The 20,626-nt window shown below is 41.2% G+C and overlaps 1 protein-coding gene across 1 annotated transcript in view; it reads right to left on the reverse strand.

Moving 5' to 3' along the window:
* RELA (RELA proto-oncogene, NF-kB subunit) overlaps nucleotides 1-20,626 on the reverse strand; it is a 210,643-nt gene that overhangs the window by 104,061 nt on the left and 85,956 nt on the right. The window contains exons 2-3 of the mRNA XM_053720012.1: nucleotides 8,018-8,059; nucleotides 7,260-7,417 (exon numbers count right to left, since the gene is read on the reverse strand). Of these exons, the coding sequence (XP_053575987.1) occupies nucleotides 7,260-7,417; nucleotides 8,018-8,059 (200 nt within the window). The remainder of the gene's footprint in view (nucleotides 1-7,259; nucleotides 7,418-8,017; nucleotides 8,060-20,626) is intronic.

Below are 20,626 nucleotides of genomic sequence, written 5' to 3' on the forward strand. Positions count from 1 at the left end.
AACACACCAAAATGGATCAAACTCCAGCGACTAAAGCAGACCTTAAAAATCTAATGTCTAAACAGGACATCAATAATATTTTCAATAAGATGTGGGAGAAAATGGACACGCTGCAGACCACAGTCACCAATAGCCTGACAGATATCAAGCAAGATATTCTGGACTTAGGTACTAGAATTGAATCTTTGGAAGAAAAAGAGGAAACCACCACTGAGGATATAAATACCCTCTCCCAACACATGTCCTCTCAGCAACAAGATATAGAAGAAATGCAAGATAAACTGGAGGACATGGAGAACAGGAGCCGCAGGTGTAATCTTAGACTAAAAGGGGTTCCCGAAACAATAACAACATCAGAACTCCCTGAATTTCTCCTACAGCTATTTCAAGCCATCACAGACAACAAGGAAGACGGCAAATTTGAAACGGAAAGAGCACACAGAGCCTTAAGAGCAAGACCCAAAAAAGGAGACCCGCCAAGAGACATTATAATTAAGATGCTGCGGTTCCGCGACAAAGAAGAAATCCTAACAGCTGCAAGACAAAACCCTACCTTCAAGTTTAAAGGCTCGGTTATTCAATTTTACCAAGACTTGTGCCTGAGAACACTTCAAAGGCGTAGTACTATGCGACCCCTTACACAGCTTTTACGCAAAACCCAAATACCCTATAGATGGGGATTCCCTTTTTCCCTCAACATCCTACACGAAGGAAAAACAGTGTCACTTAAAGACCCGGCAGAGATACCAACTATTTGCAAACTGCTGAAACTCGAATGCCCAGATCTACCGACATCATCCCAAGAACAAGACACAGCTCATCAATCTACCCGTCAAACATTTCCCACCAGAGACAGGTGGACCAAGGTAGCAAAAAAGAAGCAGAAAACCTGAAAGACTCCTGAGCCTGCACAAATACTAAAGACTCTCTGCCTTAAAAGAAGCTGAGAAGACAGCTTTACTGGAGACTCTCCAATCATTTAAGACATATAGTAGATTAACATTTTTTTACAGGTAAACTCATTAAGCCCTGCCTCAAGGACTCTGATCAAAAAGAGAAAGAATCGAGGCAGAAGCTAGAATATTAATCCTTTCAAAAGCATACCGCCACAAATGTCGAGGTAAGACCCTCCAAGGACGGTTTGATTTGTTTTCATAGTAAATGATTAACCTACAACCAGCCAAAACTAACTTGTATACTCTTATACTAGCAATGTTTATTTTTTACGATGTACACAGCTCAATAATGCACATCTACCCCATTGTGCAATAACTGTATGGACACGGATGCGGTGTATATCCTATACATTAATGTTATCAGGTTTTATTGTTGTTTTAAAATCTTTTTTTGGTTTTTGTTATTATTAGTTATCGTTACTGGTTTGGCATGGGAAAGCCCATGTCACACAGCTGTTACATTCATTTGGTCACAATATCACTGCAACGACTTAACCTCCCCGAAGGTATCCAGAGAAGAGGGAAGGAGTATTAAGGTGAGGAGCAATATATTGTCTTGTATAACACGTCTCCATTTAGATAGATTTTACTATTACAATGTCCTCTCTTCCACCTGCTTGTTATTCAAAGAGAACTTTAGACACATTAGCACATACCCAGACACTGAGATAGATGGAATCTTGGACTATTAACTTACTCTCACATAATGTTAGAGGTCTGAACTCAGACATTAAACGAAGGATGGCAATTACACAATATAGATCCCTGAAGGCAAATGTAATCTTTCTCCAGGAAACACATTTTTTAAAATCTCAAATACCTAGATACTGGACCAAAGATTTCCGACACCATTATCACTCTACATCTGACTCTAAAAAACGGGGAGTATCTATACTAATACATTCTTCCCTACCCTTTACACATCAGGAAACAATTGAAGACAAGGAGGGCAGATTTCTCATTGTGAAAGGCCAAATTCAAGAGACTGACATTTTATTCTGTAATATTTACGCACCTAATGACAAACAAGACACTTTCTTCAGACATATCACACATCTTATGACAGGGTGGTCCCAAACTAGGACAATTTTTGCGGGAGACTTCAATGTAGATCTTACATTACAATCCAAACAATGCAACACCCCACTTACCAATAAACAACACAAACAACGCAAGATGATTAAGACAATACAAGATTATCTAACTACAGGCCTGTTGATAGACTCTTGGAAAACACTATATGGACACACAAATGACTCTACCTTTTTTTCCGCGGCACACAAAACATACAGTAAGCTGGACTACATATTTGTCAGCCAGTTTTTACAATCCATCCTCATAAAATCAAACATTCATCCATGTGTGTGGTCAGACCACTCTATAGTGCAGCTCGCACTAGGTAATATCCGAGTTCCGAATAGAACCAGATCATGGACATACGACCCCATCTGTTTAAAAGACCCCATGGTCCACGCTGCAGTGGAACGTAGTATGTTAGAATATTGGGACATTAACACGGGGACGACGACCAACCCTATCATGACATGGGCGGCACACAAGACTTATCTGAGGGGACTACTTATAAAAGAAAAATCCAGCTTTCTCAAGAAACGACATACACGGAGAGTAGACTTACAGAAAGAGATAGACACTTTAGAGAGACAACATAAACTCACATTATCTACGACCACACTGAAACTGCTCCAAGGTAAACGAACAGAATTGGCATCTATCCTAAATGATCAAGCAGTCAAAGCAGCCTTTCGGCTTAAGACCAATTACTATATATATGCAAACAAGCCAGATAGATACCTAGCAAATAGGATTCGTGAGCGGGCGAGAATTGCCTCTATAGCACAGATCCAAACACAAGAAGGCAATATATCCACCCACCCACAAGAAATTGTAGACTGCTTCGCCCAATACTACGGCACACTGTACGAGGGGACTCATGTCACCCAGTCCCCTACCACAGAATCCATATTAACAAAATTTCTAGATAGTGCTCACTTGCCCTCTATACAGGAAACAGATAGAGAGAGTCTAAACCAAGCGATAACCGCAAATGAAGTGCTCAGGGCCATCAAGGATCTAAAACCAGGGAAAGCTCCGGGTCCTGACGGGCTACCTGGAGAATATTACAAATTATTTAAATCCTCCCTAACACCACATTTAGTCAAATTCTCGAATTATATCATGCAAGGGCATGAGATCCCATGTGACCTATTAGGAGCCAAGATAGTTGTTATACCCAAGCCAGGTAAAGACCCACAGAAATGCGCTAGCTACAGACCCATCTCCCTCATAAACCAGGATCTAAAGATCTTTACTAAAATCTTAGCGAACAGATTAAAGAGTATCCTACCGAGTATAATACACCCGGATCAGGTTGGGTTTGTGGCAGGTAGGGAAGCCCCTGATAACGTTAGACGAATTATAGCAACCATAGCCCAGCTTGACAGGATGAAAACGCCTTCTCTGGTCCTATCATTGGACGCGGAGAAGGCGTTTGACAGAGTAGATTGGACATATATGTTCACAGTCCTGGACAAAATGGGATTCAAAGGTCCCTTTGTAGAAGCCCTACGCTGTATATACTCCAAACCTACTGCCACAGTAAGGGCCATGGGTCACCACTCCAAACTAATACACATAAAAAATGGTACGAGACAAGGCTGCCCGCTCTCTCCCTTATTGTTTGCCTTATGCATGGAGCCGCTGGCAGCCAATATCAGACATTCACCCGAAATAACTGGACTTCAGGTTAAAAATACAGACTACAAGATTTCTCTATTCGCGGACGATGTCTTGCTAACATTGACCAGACCCCTGACATCTCTTACAGGCCTATATGATATTCTACAACGGTTCTCTCTAGTGTCAGGCTATAAAATAAACATGGACAAAAGTGAGGCAATGGCCATAGCTTTACCAGCCCACACAAAAAAACTAATTGAACTAAATTTCTCATTCTCTTGGGTTAGATCACATATTAAATATCTGGGAATTAAACTAACGACACAATACACAGACTTATATAAGGTTAATTACCTTCCCCTATTCAAAGAACTGCGTTCTGACATTGCAAAATGGAGACTATTAAACTTTTCCTGGTATGGCAGAATATCCGCCATAAAGATGAATTGCTTACCAAGGATTCTATATCTGTTTAGGACTTTGCCCATCCCAATCCAAAAACCTGATCTAAAAATTTTACAATCAGAATTTAACCTTTTTATCAATGGCAAGAAGCAGGCAAGAATTCCCCATACAATTTTAACCAAACATAGGCAGCTGGGGGGTGTAGGGGCCCCAAATCTTCTAAATTACTATGAGGCAGCTAAACTGGCCCAAAATGCTCTGCTGGGCTCTCCAGTAAGAGATTTAGTGTGGAAGGAGATAGAGGCAGAGATAGGAAATCTCGACTCCCCAGCCGATCTGATCTGGGATAGATTGCTGCCTCAGCACCAGATCAAAAAATGCTCCCCTATTACTACACTTTCACTGGATCACTGGAAGGCGATGGCACATAGAAAGGGAGGGTTTCCAGAGTTTTCCTCCAAGATGCCAATCAAATATCTTATCCCAAACGAATACCGAAAACAGTTAGATAAATGGGAGAACAAGGGACTTTACAGAGTGGGAGACCTATTAATAAATAAGAAACCACTGACTTTTACTCAGATACAAGATAGACTAGCACCTTTTCCCCTCAAATGGTACCTATACTTACAAATAATGTCAGCCCTGAACAAATTCATACCAAACATTGCCACACAACCCAGTACCACACTGGAGAGACTATGCACCACAAGGGAAAGACCTAAGCAAGCCATCTCACAATTATATTTGGCAATACAAAACTCAGAGGACAGCACTAAATCACCTATAATGCTTAAATGGGAAACAGACACAAACATAACATTGGAAAGGCCAGAATGGCAAGACATATTCCACTCCTCATGCAGGGGGCTAATTAGTGCTGACCTGCGAGAAAATAGCCTCAAGACCATCTTTCGATGGTATTTGACGCCAATTAAAACTTCACATTACACAGAAAGCAGAAGTAGAAATTGCTATAGGGGATGCAACTCAATTGGAACCTACATGCACATGTGGTGGGAATGCCCCAGAGTAGCTCACATTTGGGCTAAGCTCTCAACTCATCTTAGCTTTCTTCTAGAGGAGCGAATCTCGTTGACTGTTTCTCAGGGATTGTTAAATGCCCCTTTACCAAACTTCAACAAACATATCAATACCTTCATTAGAATACTATGCACAATCACGAGGGTGAGCATTGCCAGGTACTGGAAGGAGGGAGTACCAACATGGAATGAGATACTAGAAAGATTTAAAATGACATACTCCTTACATGAAATGGCAGCAATGCTATTAGGAACGGTTGATGTGTTTCATAAAATCTGGTTTTATTGGATAACACATCCAATCTAACCAATTCAACTCCACACCATGAACACAGAAAGAAATAGCATCTCAAAAAGAAACAAGCACAGAGGTGAGAAAAGTGTTAACTAATACAGGAAATACAATAGGTAGGGAAACTAAACAGGCTAACGTAGGCCCCCCTCCACTACTGAAAGAGGAAAAAACACTAGAGGATTACTTTGCAGAAAGTTGCAGTGATATACAATTGATTGATTTTAAATGACCAATTGTTTGATTTGTTTGTTCAATTACAGTTTGTTAAATGGTTTTTTTTTTGTATTTTTTTTGGTAACAAAAAATGAGACATGTGTTAACAGTCTTTCACGAGAAAAACATCAGGTGTGATGTATTGGTTTTTGAGAATGTATTGCTTAGGATAGATAACACAGATAAAATTATAATCTGAACACGGTATGTACTAACTAGTGCATACCAACACTTGATGTACCGAATATGTAATCATCTGTATAAGACACTTGTTATGTATGTTGATGTTATCTCAATAAAAACAATTTTAACATAAAATAAAAAAACATCTTGATTGAAGAAAATAAAACTATCATTTTATTACCACTATCACTTTACCCTTCCTATTACTAGCATAGGCAAAGAGAATGACAGGGGGAGGAGTTAGGGGAGGAGCTATGTAACAGCTCTGCTGTGGTGCGCTTTGCCACTTCCTGTTAGCAGGAGGATAAATCCCACAAGTAAGGATGAAACCCGTGGACTCGGCATATGCATAAGGCTATCCTATGATAAGTTTACACTTTTAAGAAATTGTGGGCACTTGTTGGGCCTACGGTTCTTATCAATGTTTGTCTGGGTGCAAACAAAATAGCTGTCAAAGACAGGTTGTACACAAATACTATATACAGACAGTGTCTAGGTAACATAATTCTATTATAAGCAATAGCTTATATCCAGCTATGACTAAGCACTGCATTTGTGTGAAACTCATGAAGACCTCTATGGCACACAGCAGTGTTTTTAATACTTTTACTGAGATTATGATTACGATTTAAACTGCCTTCTTTATCTAGGATCCCTGTGAGGTCACTTGGTGAACGGAATCACATTCAGTTGTTCCCAATTAACCAGTTCATCATTTCCCATATACACTTGTTAACACTTCACATTCCCACACTCATCTGCAACAATTCCAGACTTTTCTGATTTTATATATGCTTTTAACCCATGGTGTGCAGGTGGCATCACATGCATCCTGTACTCTGCCAGTCGCGCCCAAATCTACCATACCAAGCTTATCCTTCTGCCCCTGCATACCCAAATGTCACTTGAGTATCTCTCCTCTACACACTTTTTCTCCAATTTTAATACCTTAAGTTTTTTTTTTAAATCCAGTAAAAACAGTATTAAACATTTTCACCCCATAATTTAAAAAACTAATGTAAATTTTTTTTTCTTTAAGGTTTTGGTTTAAACATAAGCAGAAAATGTAAAGGCATACTGCAGTATAATTATTACAGGCTAATGACCAGGACCAGCCGACTCCCAAACCAAACCGTTACCCTTGCTTCCCCATTGCCTGGCATCTGTCCTGCATTACTGGTTTCTCTCTCTTGTGTTGCTGTCACCAATGCCTGGATCCCATCTAGTCTTTGTAACATGAAAACAAATCCTCCCCGGTAACTTACAACTGTTACATGGATTATCATCTATCCTGAGCTTATTCGTACCTATTCTAATCTGAACAAGTTGTTTCCTCAACAGCAAGGCAACAAAACACCCCCCTCCCTTGGCCCCGCTGCAATCCAAGCATGTCATCTGGGGATTAGCTAGATAATGCCATACATGTAACAGACAAACAAGTAAAGGCTGCTAGAAAGATGAGCTTACCTTGATGGTAGGATGAGTTTTGTTTGTATCTGTGCTACGCTCACCAGGAATACTGCCTGCAGAGCGACCCTCACACTTGTATCGAAAACGCATTCCTCGCTGCTTGGGTTGCTCAATGATATCAACATAAGGAAAAGAAGGAGAAGCTGCTTCGCTTGCTAGGGATAAATGAACATGGTATAAAAAAGTACAACAAACAAGACAATGGTAAAGTAAGAGGGAAAAAGAAGCTTGAAGATAAGAGGGGAAATGACACCACCAGGAAACAAGACAGGAGTAAGCAATAAAGGAGACAAGGAGTTAGAACAAAGCCACTAAGAGATAAAGGATGCAGGCAAAAAAGCCAAAAGGCAAAAATTAAGGGGTGACGAGGACATCTATAAAAAGATTTGGAGACGACAAGAGGAAGAGTTCGGGGAGAATAAAGCCAGAGGGGAGGAAAAAAGTGGGGAACCAGGTCATCAGGAAAGGAGTTAGAGTGGAGAAGCAGGTTGTGAGGAGAAGGGTTGAGTAGATAAATGGCCACTAGAAGAGAAGAGATGAGAACGCAAGGCCCTGGGAAATTAAATAGGGTGGAATCTAGGTCACCAGAAGGGCTGAGGAAGAACAGAGCCACTAGGAGAAGAGTTGGAAGGAACCAAGCAGCTAGGGAAGGAGTCAGGTGGGGAAGCAGGTTGCTAGGAGAAGAGATGAGAAGGTCACTAAATGGGGTGAGTCAGAAGTGCAGGGACACATGAATAACAAGTACAAATACTTACTTGACCCCACCCATTCTTTAGAAAGGAGGTTATTTAAAAAATCTGTAACGGACAAAAAATAAAAATATGTAATTATAACTTATATAATAAACAAGCTAAAGAAGCAAAGGCTAAATGTAAACTCATACTATAAAATTATGCAATACACTGGTGCAGAGTATGGGACCAAAACAGTTCTAGTGTAACAAATGTAAACAAAGTACTGCGATAAATTATGCTTACCTAATAAAAAAAAATTCTTCAGATGGAAAGAGTCCACAGCTGCATTCATTACTTTTGGGGATTCAGAACTTGGCCACCAGGAGGAGGCAAAGACACCCCAGCCAAAGGCTTAAATATCCCTCCCACTTCCCTCATCCCCCAGTCATTCTGCCGAGAAACAAGGAACAGTAGAAGAGACATCAGGGTGAAAAGGTGCCAGAAGAACAAAAAGACAGGCGCCCCACAGAAAAATACATTTGGAGAGCTGTGGACTCTTTCCATCTGAAGATAAGAAAATGATCAGGTAAGCATAATTTATGTTTTTCTTTATAAATGGAAAGAGTCCACAGCTGCATTCATTACTTTTGGGAAAATACTCAAGCTATAGAGCAGGGCTCGACAAACCCAGGAGCCTGGGAGCCACTGGCTCCTATCATTTTACCCCTGGCTCCTAACTTTTTGGGTTATTCTCCATATATCTATATACAAATCCAACTGTCTGGCTCCTAAAAATATGCCTGGCTCCCAAATGTTCTTACTGGCTCCTAATTTGTAAACAGATTTGTCAAGCACTGCTATAGAGGACACAATGCTAAAACGGGAGGGTACAAAAGGCGGCCCATTCTGAGGGTACCAGGCCTGAAACCCCTACCCAGCAAGAAGCCCGCTTCGTCTGAAGCCGAGAAAAAGTACACTGACCCACAGAAGATCACAAGCCTTGCTAAAGACCGCAGAAAATAGACTCTACTGAGTCAACAACCTCCGGGAGACACCATCGCCCAGCAGTCGGTCCCCCACAACACACTCCCTTACGAGAGAAAGGGATCAACTACCATTAACCCCCAAAAGGAAGAGAACACAGAGAAAACCGATAAAGATACCCGGAAGACCCTAAATAGGGTACAAGTTTCAAATAAAAAAAAACTCCAGAACCAAATCAGACTCAGAGACCAGAAACCAGTCCTGAGAAATAAGGGGAGCTAAGGCCCAGACCCCAAAGAGACAGAAACCACAGGATTAAAACCGGGATCCGAAAACAGAGAAGAGAACTTCTATTACATGCACCCTAAAAAACAACTGAAGATGAAGCCCTTATGTATTTTGGCTCTAAATATCTTGATATTCTAAGTTCCTTGCGACTTGTCGAAAACCCAGATAGAAACACCTGCATCAAGCACACGCAATAGTCATAACAGGATGACCTGTAAACAAAAAAGTAAAAGCAGCTGAAGTAGATGAGAAGAATACACTTCCCGTAACGGGCATCAAACCTGAGTTGACAAAGACCCCAGCTGTTGCTCTAACCATTACCAGATCAGAGCACCAACCTCACCTTCAAATTGTGAAATATCCACTGAGCAGTGGACACATCATAGGCTATCCACAAGCCACCAAAGCTACACGCATAACTTGAACATGGAGAAGCACCAAAACCTCAAAGAGGCTCACCATACCTCAAGACCAGAGGACTAACCCCAGATCTGCTCCCATACTAGACCAGACCAACGCCAGGCAGACCTGACAAGCAGTCCCCAAACTCCGGCCCACAAAAAGGACAGAATGGAACGGACCTAGCCACTCCAATAGAGTTTGTGTGTCAACCCAAATAGGTCCCTCATTAGGAACTCCCCAGAGAACCGCAGAGATGAACGGAAAATGCAGTAGATCGCTAGAAGACCCAGCACGTACTAATGACAGTCTCAGCACAGAGACTTCAATCCACAGATGGAACAGAACTACTCACTATAGGATAGAATACCCATTCCATCACCTGCCCACAAGACAGGACAGCCAATCTCACAAGAGAGGAATTCCACCAACAGAGAACAAAACTATCCCCCAAGGAGGAGAGCCCATAGGACAACAGCGCACAAGCCCCAGACAGGAAGCCGTAGGCCTGACGAAAATAGCTGAATGAAAATCATCCTGACAGCAAAACACAGGTCAACTCCCAATGAGGGAGAGCACCCCTCATTCAAAGGGCAGGACAGACAAAAAGGAGCGTATCCCTCAAAGATCCTAGCCAAGCAGCAAGCTGCTGCACTAACTAGACCCTAAGTCGTAGCCAATGTTCCCTGAAAAAAATGGAACTCACTGAACCAGCTACAGGGTCAAAACGGTTTCAGACATCTGGAAAGATCCAACAAAAAAACTATAGGCTCAAGCCCAGAAATGTGTGGAACCAACCACACCCCAGTGAACACAAATACCCCGTCTGAAAACAGACCTCACAGGGGAAGGACTGGACTAACCCGGAAGCAAACAGAAAACCAGAGTCACTCGAATATTCCCAACTCAAAAGGAAGAGAACCCCCCTGCCGGACTCCAGCACTCGAAAAGGAGCTAAAGCCCAACCGAGTCGCTACAACTCTGGAGCCCAAAAAGCGTACAGAACACCACCAAGACATCCAATACCAAGGGAGAACATCGAGGACCAAGTCGTCTGAAGAGGGAGTAGAAAAAGGCTAGAGCACACCACGAAGCCACGCCTGTGTGTTCCAAACATCTCCATAAACACCTCAAAGCATCCTAACCCCGGTAGAAAACCCCCTAGCAAAGCCTGGAGACAGAGACAACACCGCCTATTGTTCCCTATAGGTAAGGGAAAAGAAAAAAGAAAAACTCCCAAAAACCGGAAAAAGGCCACAGGACCTCCCGGAAGACGGCTAAACCGCCAAGGATAACGGACAAAGTGGACCACCAAAGGAACAAGCCCGAAAGCCCCTAAAAGGCAAGACCGCCAGGAACTAGCAGTAAGGAGGCCCAAATCCTCCAAACCTTCATCCACGCAGGAAGTAACACTCTAGGTCCCGACATATCGGTAAAAACTGAGCGCGTCTCAAATACCAGATGACCAGTTAAAAAAGGCAAACGAGGACTGTAACCAATCCTCCACGCCACACCAACCCTCAGGTCCTTCCAGAATGCTCAGCAGAACTTGTACGTTAAAAACAAGAATGTGAGTACTCGGCGCCTTAACCGGATCAGCCAAGCAAACCAGGCGCCACGAGTCTGAATAAGGACAGAAGGATCTGACCCAAGCAAGACTAACCTGCAACCAAGGGATCAAACGGTCGCGAGTATCTATTACAGAAATAAAATTCCCAAGGAAAAATAAAACAAGCATGAGCCATAAACAATAAACAATCCTAACCGGAGTGAATAAAAAAAAAAAGCAACCTGTAGGTTATCGCCCAATAAGAGCAGATGCATCCGCAGGTAATAGTCCAACTTGGACACTGTTCTTCGAAGCTCATAACTGGAAAAGGATACTCAACAAATAAGCCTTTAAGAGGAATACTTCATCCCCTTATATCTAATTCTGAAAGCTCTTCGAAGAGGAAGACCGACAATGCTCAGATCCATTAAAGATGGGATCTTCCACCGACGCTAAAGCGTGCCACAATAGAACACGAATTGCATGCCAGTCTATATCGAAAAGCACAGCATACCACTGCCAGAGCAAAAGAAGATTCCGGCCCCGAAGGTTGACCCTCTGAAGTCTTAGGGACAGTCGTTCCCCCAGAGGGCTGAACAGGCCAACCGATGCCTGAGGTGCCCAGGATAACGGAACACGAATATCTGAAACCACCTTCTGGAAGTTGCAGTTTTGCTAGCGCTGAAATTATGGACATGCGACATCGTGCCTAAGTAAGAGATGGTGGAAGGGAACTCGCCACTCAGAGGACAGAGGCCCCAGAGGCGGACGGCTTAGCGGCCCCTTGATTCCCCTAACCCGAGGAATTGAGCACTCTAATACAGAACATAACTGATAGGCTTGTATCATCCAAGGCAATATGCATTTTGCGCAAGGAGTATAATCTGAAACAGACGTCCGTCTCCACAATATCAGACTCCTCCATAACTAGGATAATTGAATACAAAAGAGTGGACTAAAAACTCTTAACGGCACCTGACAACCCCAATGGCTGGAGCACTCACCACCTCCTACACTGTGTGCAGAATTATTAGGCAAATTAGTATTTTGACCACATCATCCTCTTTATGCATGTTGTCTTACTCCAAGCTGTATAGGCTCGAAAGCCTGCTACCAATTAAGCATATTAGGTGATGTGCATCTCTGTAATGAGAAGGGGTGTGGTCTAATGACATCAACACCCTATATCAGGTGTGCATAATTATTAGGCAACTTCCTTTCCTTTGGCAAAATGGGTCAAAAGAAGGACTTGACAGGCTCAGAAAAGTCAAAAATAGTGAGATATCTTGCAGAGGGATGCAGCACTCTTAAAATTGCAAAGCTTCTGAAGCGTGATCATCGAACAATCAAGCGTTTCATTCAAAATAGTCAACAGGGTCGCAAGAAGCATGTGGAAAAACCAAGGCACAAAATAACTGCCCATGAACTGAGAAAAGTCAAGCGTGCAGCTGCCAAGATGCCACTTGCCACCAGTTTGGCCATATTTCAGAGCTGCAACATCACTGGAGTGCCCAAAAGCACAAGGTGTGCAATACTCAGAGACATGGCCAAGGTAAGAAAGGCTGAAAGACTACCACCACTGAACAAGACACACAAGCTGAAACGTCAAGACTGGGCCAAGAAATATCTCAAGACTGATTTTTCTAAGGTTTTATGGACTGATGAAATGAGAGTGAGTCTTGATGGGCCAGATGGATGGGCCCGTGGCTGGATTGGTAAAGGGCAGAGAGCTCCAGTCTGACTCAGACGCCAGCAAGGTGGAGGTGGAGTACTGGTTTGGGCTGGTATCATCAAAGATGAGCTTGTGGGGCCTTTTCGTGTTGAGGATGGAGTCAAGCTCAACTCCCAGTCCTACTGCCAGTTTCTGGAAGACACCTTCTTCAAGCAGTGGTACAGGAAGAAGTCTGCATCCTTCAAGAAAAACATGATTTTCATGCAGGACAATGCTCCATCACACGCGTCAAAGTACTCCACAGCATGGCTGGCAAGAAAGGGTATAAAAGAAGAAAATCTAATGACATGGCCTCCTTGTTCACCTGATCTGAACCCCATTGAGAACCTGTGGTCCATCATCAAATGTGAGATTTACAAGGAGGGAAAACAGTACACCTCTCTGAACAGTGTCTGGGAGGCTGTGGTTGCTGCTGCACGCAATGTTGATGGTGAACAGATCAAAACACTGACAGAATCCATGGATGGCAGGCTTTTGAGTGTCCTTGCAAAGAAAGGTGGCTATATTGGTCACTGATTTGTTTTTGTTTTGTTTTTGAATTTCAGAAATGTATATTTGTGAATGTTGAGATGTTATATTGGTTTCACTGGTAAAAATAAATAATTGAAATGGGTATATATTTGTTTTTTGTTAAGTTGCCTAATAATTATGCACAGTAATAGTCACCTGCACACACAGATATCCCCCTAAAATAGCTATAACTAAAAACAAACTAAAAACTACTTCCAAAACTATTCAGCTTTGATATTAAAGAGTTTTTTGGGTTCATTGAGAACATGGTTGTTCAATAATAAAATTAATCCTCAAAAATACAACTTGCCTAATAATTCTGCACTCCCTGTATGAACCAGACACCAGCAGACCAGAATTTCTCCGTCTCCACACGGTCAGGAATGCAGAAAAGGAGCCCAAAAACGTGACCATGCCCGGTCACTAGGTGAACCATATAGTCCAAAAAAAGCGTGCCCGAACGTAAGGTTGCTTCACTTTCTAAAAGCTGTTATGTTCCACAGCCCAGAGCCGAAAAAACAGGCTTGAATCATATAACAAACATGATTAAAAAAAAACCTGTTCAATAACCCTCGGGAAAACATCTAATACAGTACATTTCATGAAGTAAAATAAAACAATCTTACCGGAATCTACGCCGTGGAACAGGAACACAACCCTTCAAGTGTGACAGATAGTAGCCTTGCTTCTGCCATAGACTTGAGAAAGCAGGCAGCGAAACTCGTCAACGCTGATTGCTTGTGGAGCGGTTAATATGAGTCGGGATGGTTTCGCAGAAAAACTCTCCCTGCATCTCCAGACTAACTTTCATCCATGCTTTCACTGACACGCTGACAGGACTACTTAAAAACTCCAGTCCCATGCCGAAGAGTACTAAACTCCATAAGAGACTTAAAACTTTGGACACTTCTCTGTCAACCTCTTGGGACGAAAGGCAAAGAATGACTGAGGGATGAGGGAAGTGGGAGGGATATTTAAGCTTTTGGCTGGGGTGTGTTTGCTGCCTCCTGGTGGCCAGGTTCTGAATTCCCAAAAGTAATGAATGCATCTGTGGACTCTTTCCATTTATGAAGAAAATTACTCATTACACACTGAGCTCAATCATCAAACAGGGGACTCGGGCAATGCCACACAGAGCGCGGGCAAGCAATGTGTAAGCAAAATAAAGTGGCAAAGTCCCTTGTATAAAGTGTTTAGAGACAATAGAAGAAATATATCTGCAAGACTTGGTTCATCACTATAGAAAAAAAAAAGATAAGGTTCCTTAAAAAACATAATTTATGTAAGAACTTACCTGATAAATTAATTTCTTTCATATTAGCAAGAGTCCATGAGCTAGTGACGTATGGGATATACATTCCTACCAGGAGGGGCAAAGTTTCCCAAACCTTAAAATGCCTATAAATACACCCCTCACCCCACCCACAATTAAGTTTAACGAATAGCCAAGAAGTGGGGTGATAAGAAAGGAGCGAAAGCATCAAAAAAATAAGGAATTGGAATAATTGTGCTTTATACAAAAAAATCATAACCACCACAAAAAAGGGTGGGCCTCATGGACTCTTACTAATATGAAAGAAATGAATTTATCAGGTAAGTTCTTACATAAATTATGTTTTCTTTCATGTAATTAGCAAGAGTCCATGAGCTAGTGACGTATGGGATAGAAGATACCCAAGATGTGGAGCTTCCACACAAGAGTCACTAGAGAGGGAGGGATAAAATAAAGAGACAATTCCGCTGAAAAAAGAATCCACTACCCAAATCAAAAAGTTTCAATTTTTATAATGAAAAAAACTGAAAATATAAGCAGTAGAATCAAACTGAAACAGCTGCCTGAAGTACCATTCTACCAAAACTACTTCTAAAGAAGAGAAAACAACAAAAAGGTAGAATATAGAAAAAAGATGCAAAAGAAGACCAAGTCATTATTTTGCAAATCTGATCAACAGAAGCTTCATTCTTAAAAAGCCCAGGAAGTAGAAACTTACCTAGTAGAATGAGCCGTAATCCTCCGAGACGGGAATCCACCCGACTCCAAATAAGCATGATGAATCAAAAGTTTAACCAAGATGCCAAATAAATGGCAGAAGCCTTTTGACCTTCCTAAAACCAGAAAAGATAACAAAATAGACTAGAAGTCTATCTGAAATCTGAATAGCTTCAACATAGGATTTAAAACTCTTACCATATCCAAAGAATGTAAGAATCAAAGAAGTTTTAGGAAAACAATAATTCCTCTCTAATGTTGTTAGAATTTACAACTTTAGGTAAAAATTGAAATGAGGACAGCAAAAACCACCTTACCCTGATGAAAAAAATCAGAAAAAGGAGATTCACAAGAAAAAAACAGATAATTCAAAAACTGAACTAGCTGAAGAGATGTCCAAAAAGAACAATACTTTCCATGAAAGTAATTAATGTCCAGAGCAAGCATATGCTCAAATGGAAGAGCCTGAAAAGCCTTCAGAACCAAATTAAGACTCCAAGAAAGAGAAATTGGCTTAATGACAGGTTTGATACGAATCAAAACCTGAACAAAATGATGAATATCAGAAAGCAACACTGCCTTATTCTGATAAAAAAAAAATCAGAAAAAGAATTTCACAAGAAAGAGCAGATAACTCAAACTCTTCTAGCAGAAGAGATAGCCAAAAGGAACAATACTTTCCAAGAAAGCAATTTATGTTCAGAAAATGCATAGGGTCAAACGGAGGAGCCTAAAAAGCCCTCAGCACCAAATTGAGAAAAATACTAAGAAATGTAGGTCTTCCAAACTCGATAATAAATCTTTCTAAAGACAGATTTACGAGCCTGAAACACAGTATTAATCAATAAGTCAGAGAAACCTCTATGACTAAAAAACAAACGTTCAATCTCCATCCCTTCAAATTTAATGATTTGAGAACTTGATGGAAAAATAAGCCTTAAGAAAGAAGGTCTGGTCTTAACGGAAGTGTCCAAGGTTGGCAACTGGCCATCCGAATGAGATCCGAATACCAAAACCTGAGAGGCCATGCTGGAGCCACCAGCAGTACAAACAAATACTCCATTAGAATTTTGGAATTTACTTTTGAAAAAAGAACTAGAGGCGGAAAGATGTAGGCAAAATGATAATCCCAAGGAAATATCAATGCATACACTACTTCCGCCTGAAGATCCCCGGACCTGAATAGGCCCCTGGGAAGTTCTTATTCAAATGAGATGCCAACAGATCTAATTCTGGAAATTCTTACATCTGAAAAACGAAAAACATATCTGAGTAAGAGAGACCATTCTCCAGGAAGTAAAGCTTGATTAACAGAGATAATCCGCTTCCCAAATGTCTATACCTGGGGAAAAAACCACAGAATTTAGATAGGAGCTGGATTTAGCCCAAGCAAATATCCGAGATACTTCTGTGCCAGCCTAAGGACTGATAGTCCCACCCTGATGATTGACATACACCACAGTTGTGACATTGTCTGAAAAACAATAAACATCTCTTCTTCAAAAGAAACTAACTGAAGAACGCTGAGAAAGCACAGAGTTCTAAAAATAACAAATGGTAATCTCGCCTCCTGAGATTTCCAAACCCCTTGTGCCGACAGAGATCCTCAGACAGCCTCCCAACCAAAAAGACTCACATCTGTAAAGATCATGGCCCAGGTTGAAAGAAACGAAGAAACCTGTAGAACTAAATGAAGGTGATCTTAACCATCAAAAACAAGATAGTTAAACATTAGGATCTGAAGAATTAAAATATAAAATCCTAGAATCACTGGACCTTTATCCAGCATAAAAAACTGGAAAGGCTTTCTAGAAAATGAGCAAGGGAATTGAATCAAACACTGCAGTCATAAAACCTAAAACTTCCATGCATATATAGCAACTGAAGGAAATAAGAGAGACTAAAGGTACCGACAGACGGAACCCAAAATTGTCACTTGTCTGTTTAGAGACAAAGACAGTGATCCAAACTACCTGGAAACCTAAAATAGGTGACCCTTGTGTGAGGAATCAAGAGCTTTTGAAAAAAATAAAAAGAACCTCTAACTATGTCCTGAAAGAACAAAGTTGAATCATATGAGATTCCACAGCCTCAGAAAATAATCTGAATGAAAACAGAAAATGAAGATATGCATCTATTGTATCTAATGAAAACAAATAAAGCCAACAAAAGGCAGAATAGACCATATAAATACCAATCTAAAAGATGATACATTTATATAACAAAAAGATTTTCTATCTTTGGAACAATGAATAGTTTTAATAAAAACCCCAAAAAAATGGAACTGGAAGAAATACCCCAGAAGATTCCAGGTCTGAGCAGCACTTGAGCCCCAACGGGTGATCAGCCGCGCTTCAACATTATCCTAAAATATATAGGACCGAAACACACTTAACGAAAGTGTTAGCCTTACTGGAATAGCTGGAATATCATGGAGAAAAAAAAGACTTCTCACAGACGGTTTTACTCTGAACTTAATTCTGTATCCAAAATCAAAGAAATTTGCAAAACAACAAATTTCAAAAAAATCTTAACCTGCCCCTTACCAGCAAAGCTGGAATACGGCACATACATTGCAATTTTAGGGAGCCGATTTTTTTTTTTTTTTTTTTTTTTTTTTTTTAATATATTTTTTATTGAGGTACTCAAAATAGGCATACAAACAGCATAAGTATATAATGACAATGGCGTTCATATAGCTTTCTTAACATGTTACAAAAATTAAAAACTTAAACAGAACAATAGGATTAGTTTGTAATGCCTATGTAAAGGGGAACCTTCTCAAATGAACACTGGACGCCCACTAGGGACCAAACATAAGGGAAATAACTGAAAGTGAGGGAAGGTAAAGGGAAAAAAAAAAAAAAAAAAAAAAAAGGAGAGATCACTTTTGGATCTCACTATTTTGACCTCGGGTTTTGTAGGTTAAGTTTCTATGATGCTAATTATTTTTCCAAAAGTAAACTGTAGTTGTTTGCTCCAAAAGCATCATACCTGGGTCTGATATATAAAAATAAAGGTTATTATGGATTGGAGGTATACTATGTGGTTGGGAAAGAACTATGGTTGAGATGCGGCATAGAAAAGACAAGCCGCGTAGGTAGCCCTCCTGCAATAGGAGGTCCATTATGGTGGTGATGGGGGGGGGGGGTGGTAATAATAACTAGGTAAGAAAAGTAAGTGACTTAGGAAATTAGAGACTTATCATGAATCAAATGGAGGGCAGGTGGATAAGTGTTCTGGGCATCCAGTGGTGAGTGGGCTAAGTAAACAGGCTTCAATATTACAAAATAACATAAATATGTATACAGTTTCAAAAACATAATGACTACTGAAAGCAAAGCAGATTAGTCATATATCCAGTGCAGTGAAGGTTATTACTATGCATATCAAGACTGACAGGATGGATGTAGTTCAAACAAGAGGTAATGCGTGTGTGTAGCACCATTCACAACCAGAGCTCGTAGATAGTCAACATTATTGATAATTAGGCACTGGGTCTATGGGAATATGTAACAGGGCGTTAAGCTAGGTTTGTCAATGTTATGGGTAAAAGACTGGAAATAAAGTATGTTGTAGGTACCCTTGCTACTGAGCAGTGTATATAAAATGGCGCCGCCTCGGCCGCAGGCAGAGCCTATGCGAAAAGTAGACATGTCTCAGTAGTCATATTCATACAATATGGGTAGAGCTTCCCTTGTTTCCTCCTGAGAGAGAGTGAATGGTCTCTTATATTGCCAAATCAGGCAAAAACATGTTTACAAATCTATAGATCTACATCAAGCTATTCCTTTGCTGCTAGAATGTGCCATGTGTTAAAAGGAGTTGAGAAAAGGTATGGGATATTTTTGCCATTAGTGTCAGCATGTATTATATGTTGCCATTAACCTCCATAAAGAGAGTAAAACCAGAGGAACATTGAATATTATAAACAAGACTGTTTAACAAGCAAACTGCAGCGGATGTAAAACAGCAGACTATATAATTGTAACCAGGCTATGTATAAAGACACAGTACACGTGTTCAGTAGTATAAGAAATTCCTATGCTTAGCAGGGTCTGTAATACAGTAAAAATGCCTACTATAAGTTACATTAGAACAACCAAGGGAGATCCTTATGTCAGCCTGTGCATGAATATATGGTTAAATATCACCTATAGGAGAAATGCCCATCATACCAGCAAAATGTCCCAAAGAGTTATAAAGTCCAAGGAATCTAGTCTCTCAACCGACTTCTTGTTTTCTCAGTAGCCGCTGTGTGCCTATAAAAGTATAGGGGTGGCAGATATAGAGTTTTTACAAAGCTTGGTAGACACATGTTTCTAAAGGTATGAGAGCGCTGTAAGGGATAAACAGCTATGGAGTAACTCTCTAAGGTGTTAGTGCACAGTGGAAAAGTTTTAGTCACAAGGAGTCTCCATCCGGCGTATGTCATACAGGCCAAATAGAAATAAACACACTGCCCCTCCATTTAATGTCACTCGGGAGACCGTAGTAAGTGCAAGGGGCATATTAGTTTGCAGGATTATCCTTTTATCCTATGCCTTTAGGGATCATCAGGTGGGTATCTGTGTTAGCTGTCCCGCTGATAGAGAGTGAATCAGGAGCAAAACGAAAGTAAGTATTCTGTCGGGTTACCGCTCTCCATACTTGTGCGGGGCTCCGCTGACTTGCTGCATTACCGATCTGCTGCATCACTGCCACCTCGATGTTAGATTCAGCAGTAGTTATCCCCAAAGGATGTTCTCCCTCCTGCATTTTTCCCCAAAGCTGTATGGCCTGAGTAGTCTCCTTCTGTGCGCTAGCATCCCGCTCTTCTTCCGATATACTGCAGGTAGGGGGTAAGCGCCGGGGCCCCATAACACCACCCTCATCCCTGTTAAGTGAGACATACTTAGAGAGGCCGGGGTGCCAGGTCTGACTGCCGCCATTACTGTGTGGGGCTGCATACAACTTGTCTGCCAATCGGGCGTGGTGGGTATCAAGTAGGCGCCTCAGTTCTTCTAAGAAGCAGGACGGAGTTTGCATATTGCTGGTTGAGTAGGGAACTTTGAGGATAGGTAAATTTTCAGCTCTCTCAGAGCTAAATAGATAACTGAAGTCCTGCAAATAAAAGAGATTGTCCTCAAAATGGCAGCTCTCTCTCTCTGCTCCACATTGCAAGAAAGCGGCGGCGTGCTGGCACAGTCTCTCCGGGTCCTTTGAGATTTATATCAATAGGATACCAGCTCCTGGGTT

The sequence above is a fragment of the Bombina bombina genome, chromosome 7 (assembly GCF_027579735.1).
Source record: "Bombina bombina isolate aBomBom1 chromosome 7, aBomBom1.pri, whole genome shotgun sequence".
Classification (NCBI taxonomy): Eukaryota; Metazoa; Chordata; class Amphibia; order Anura; family Bombinatoridae; genus Bombina; species Bombina bombina.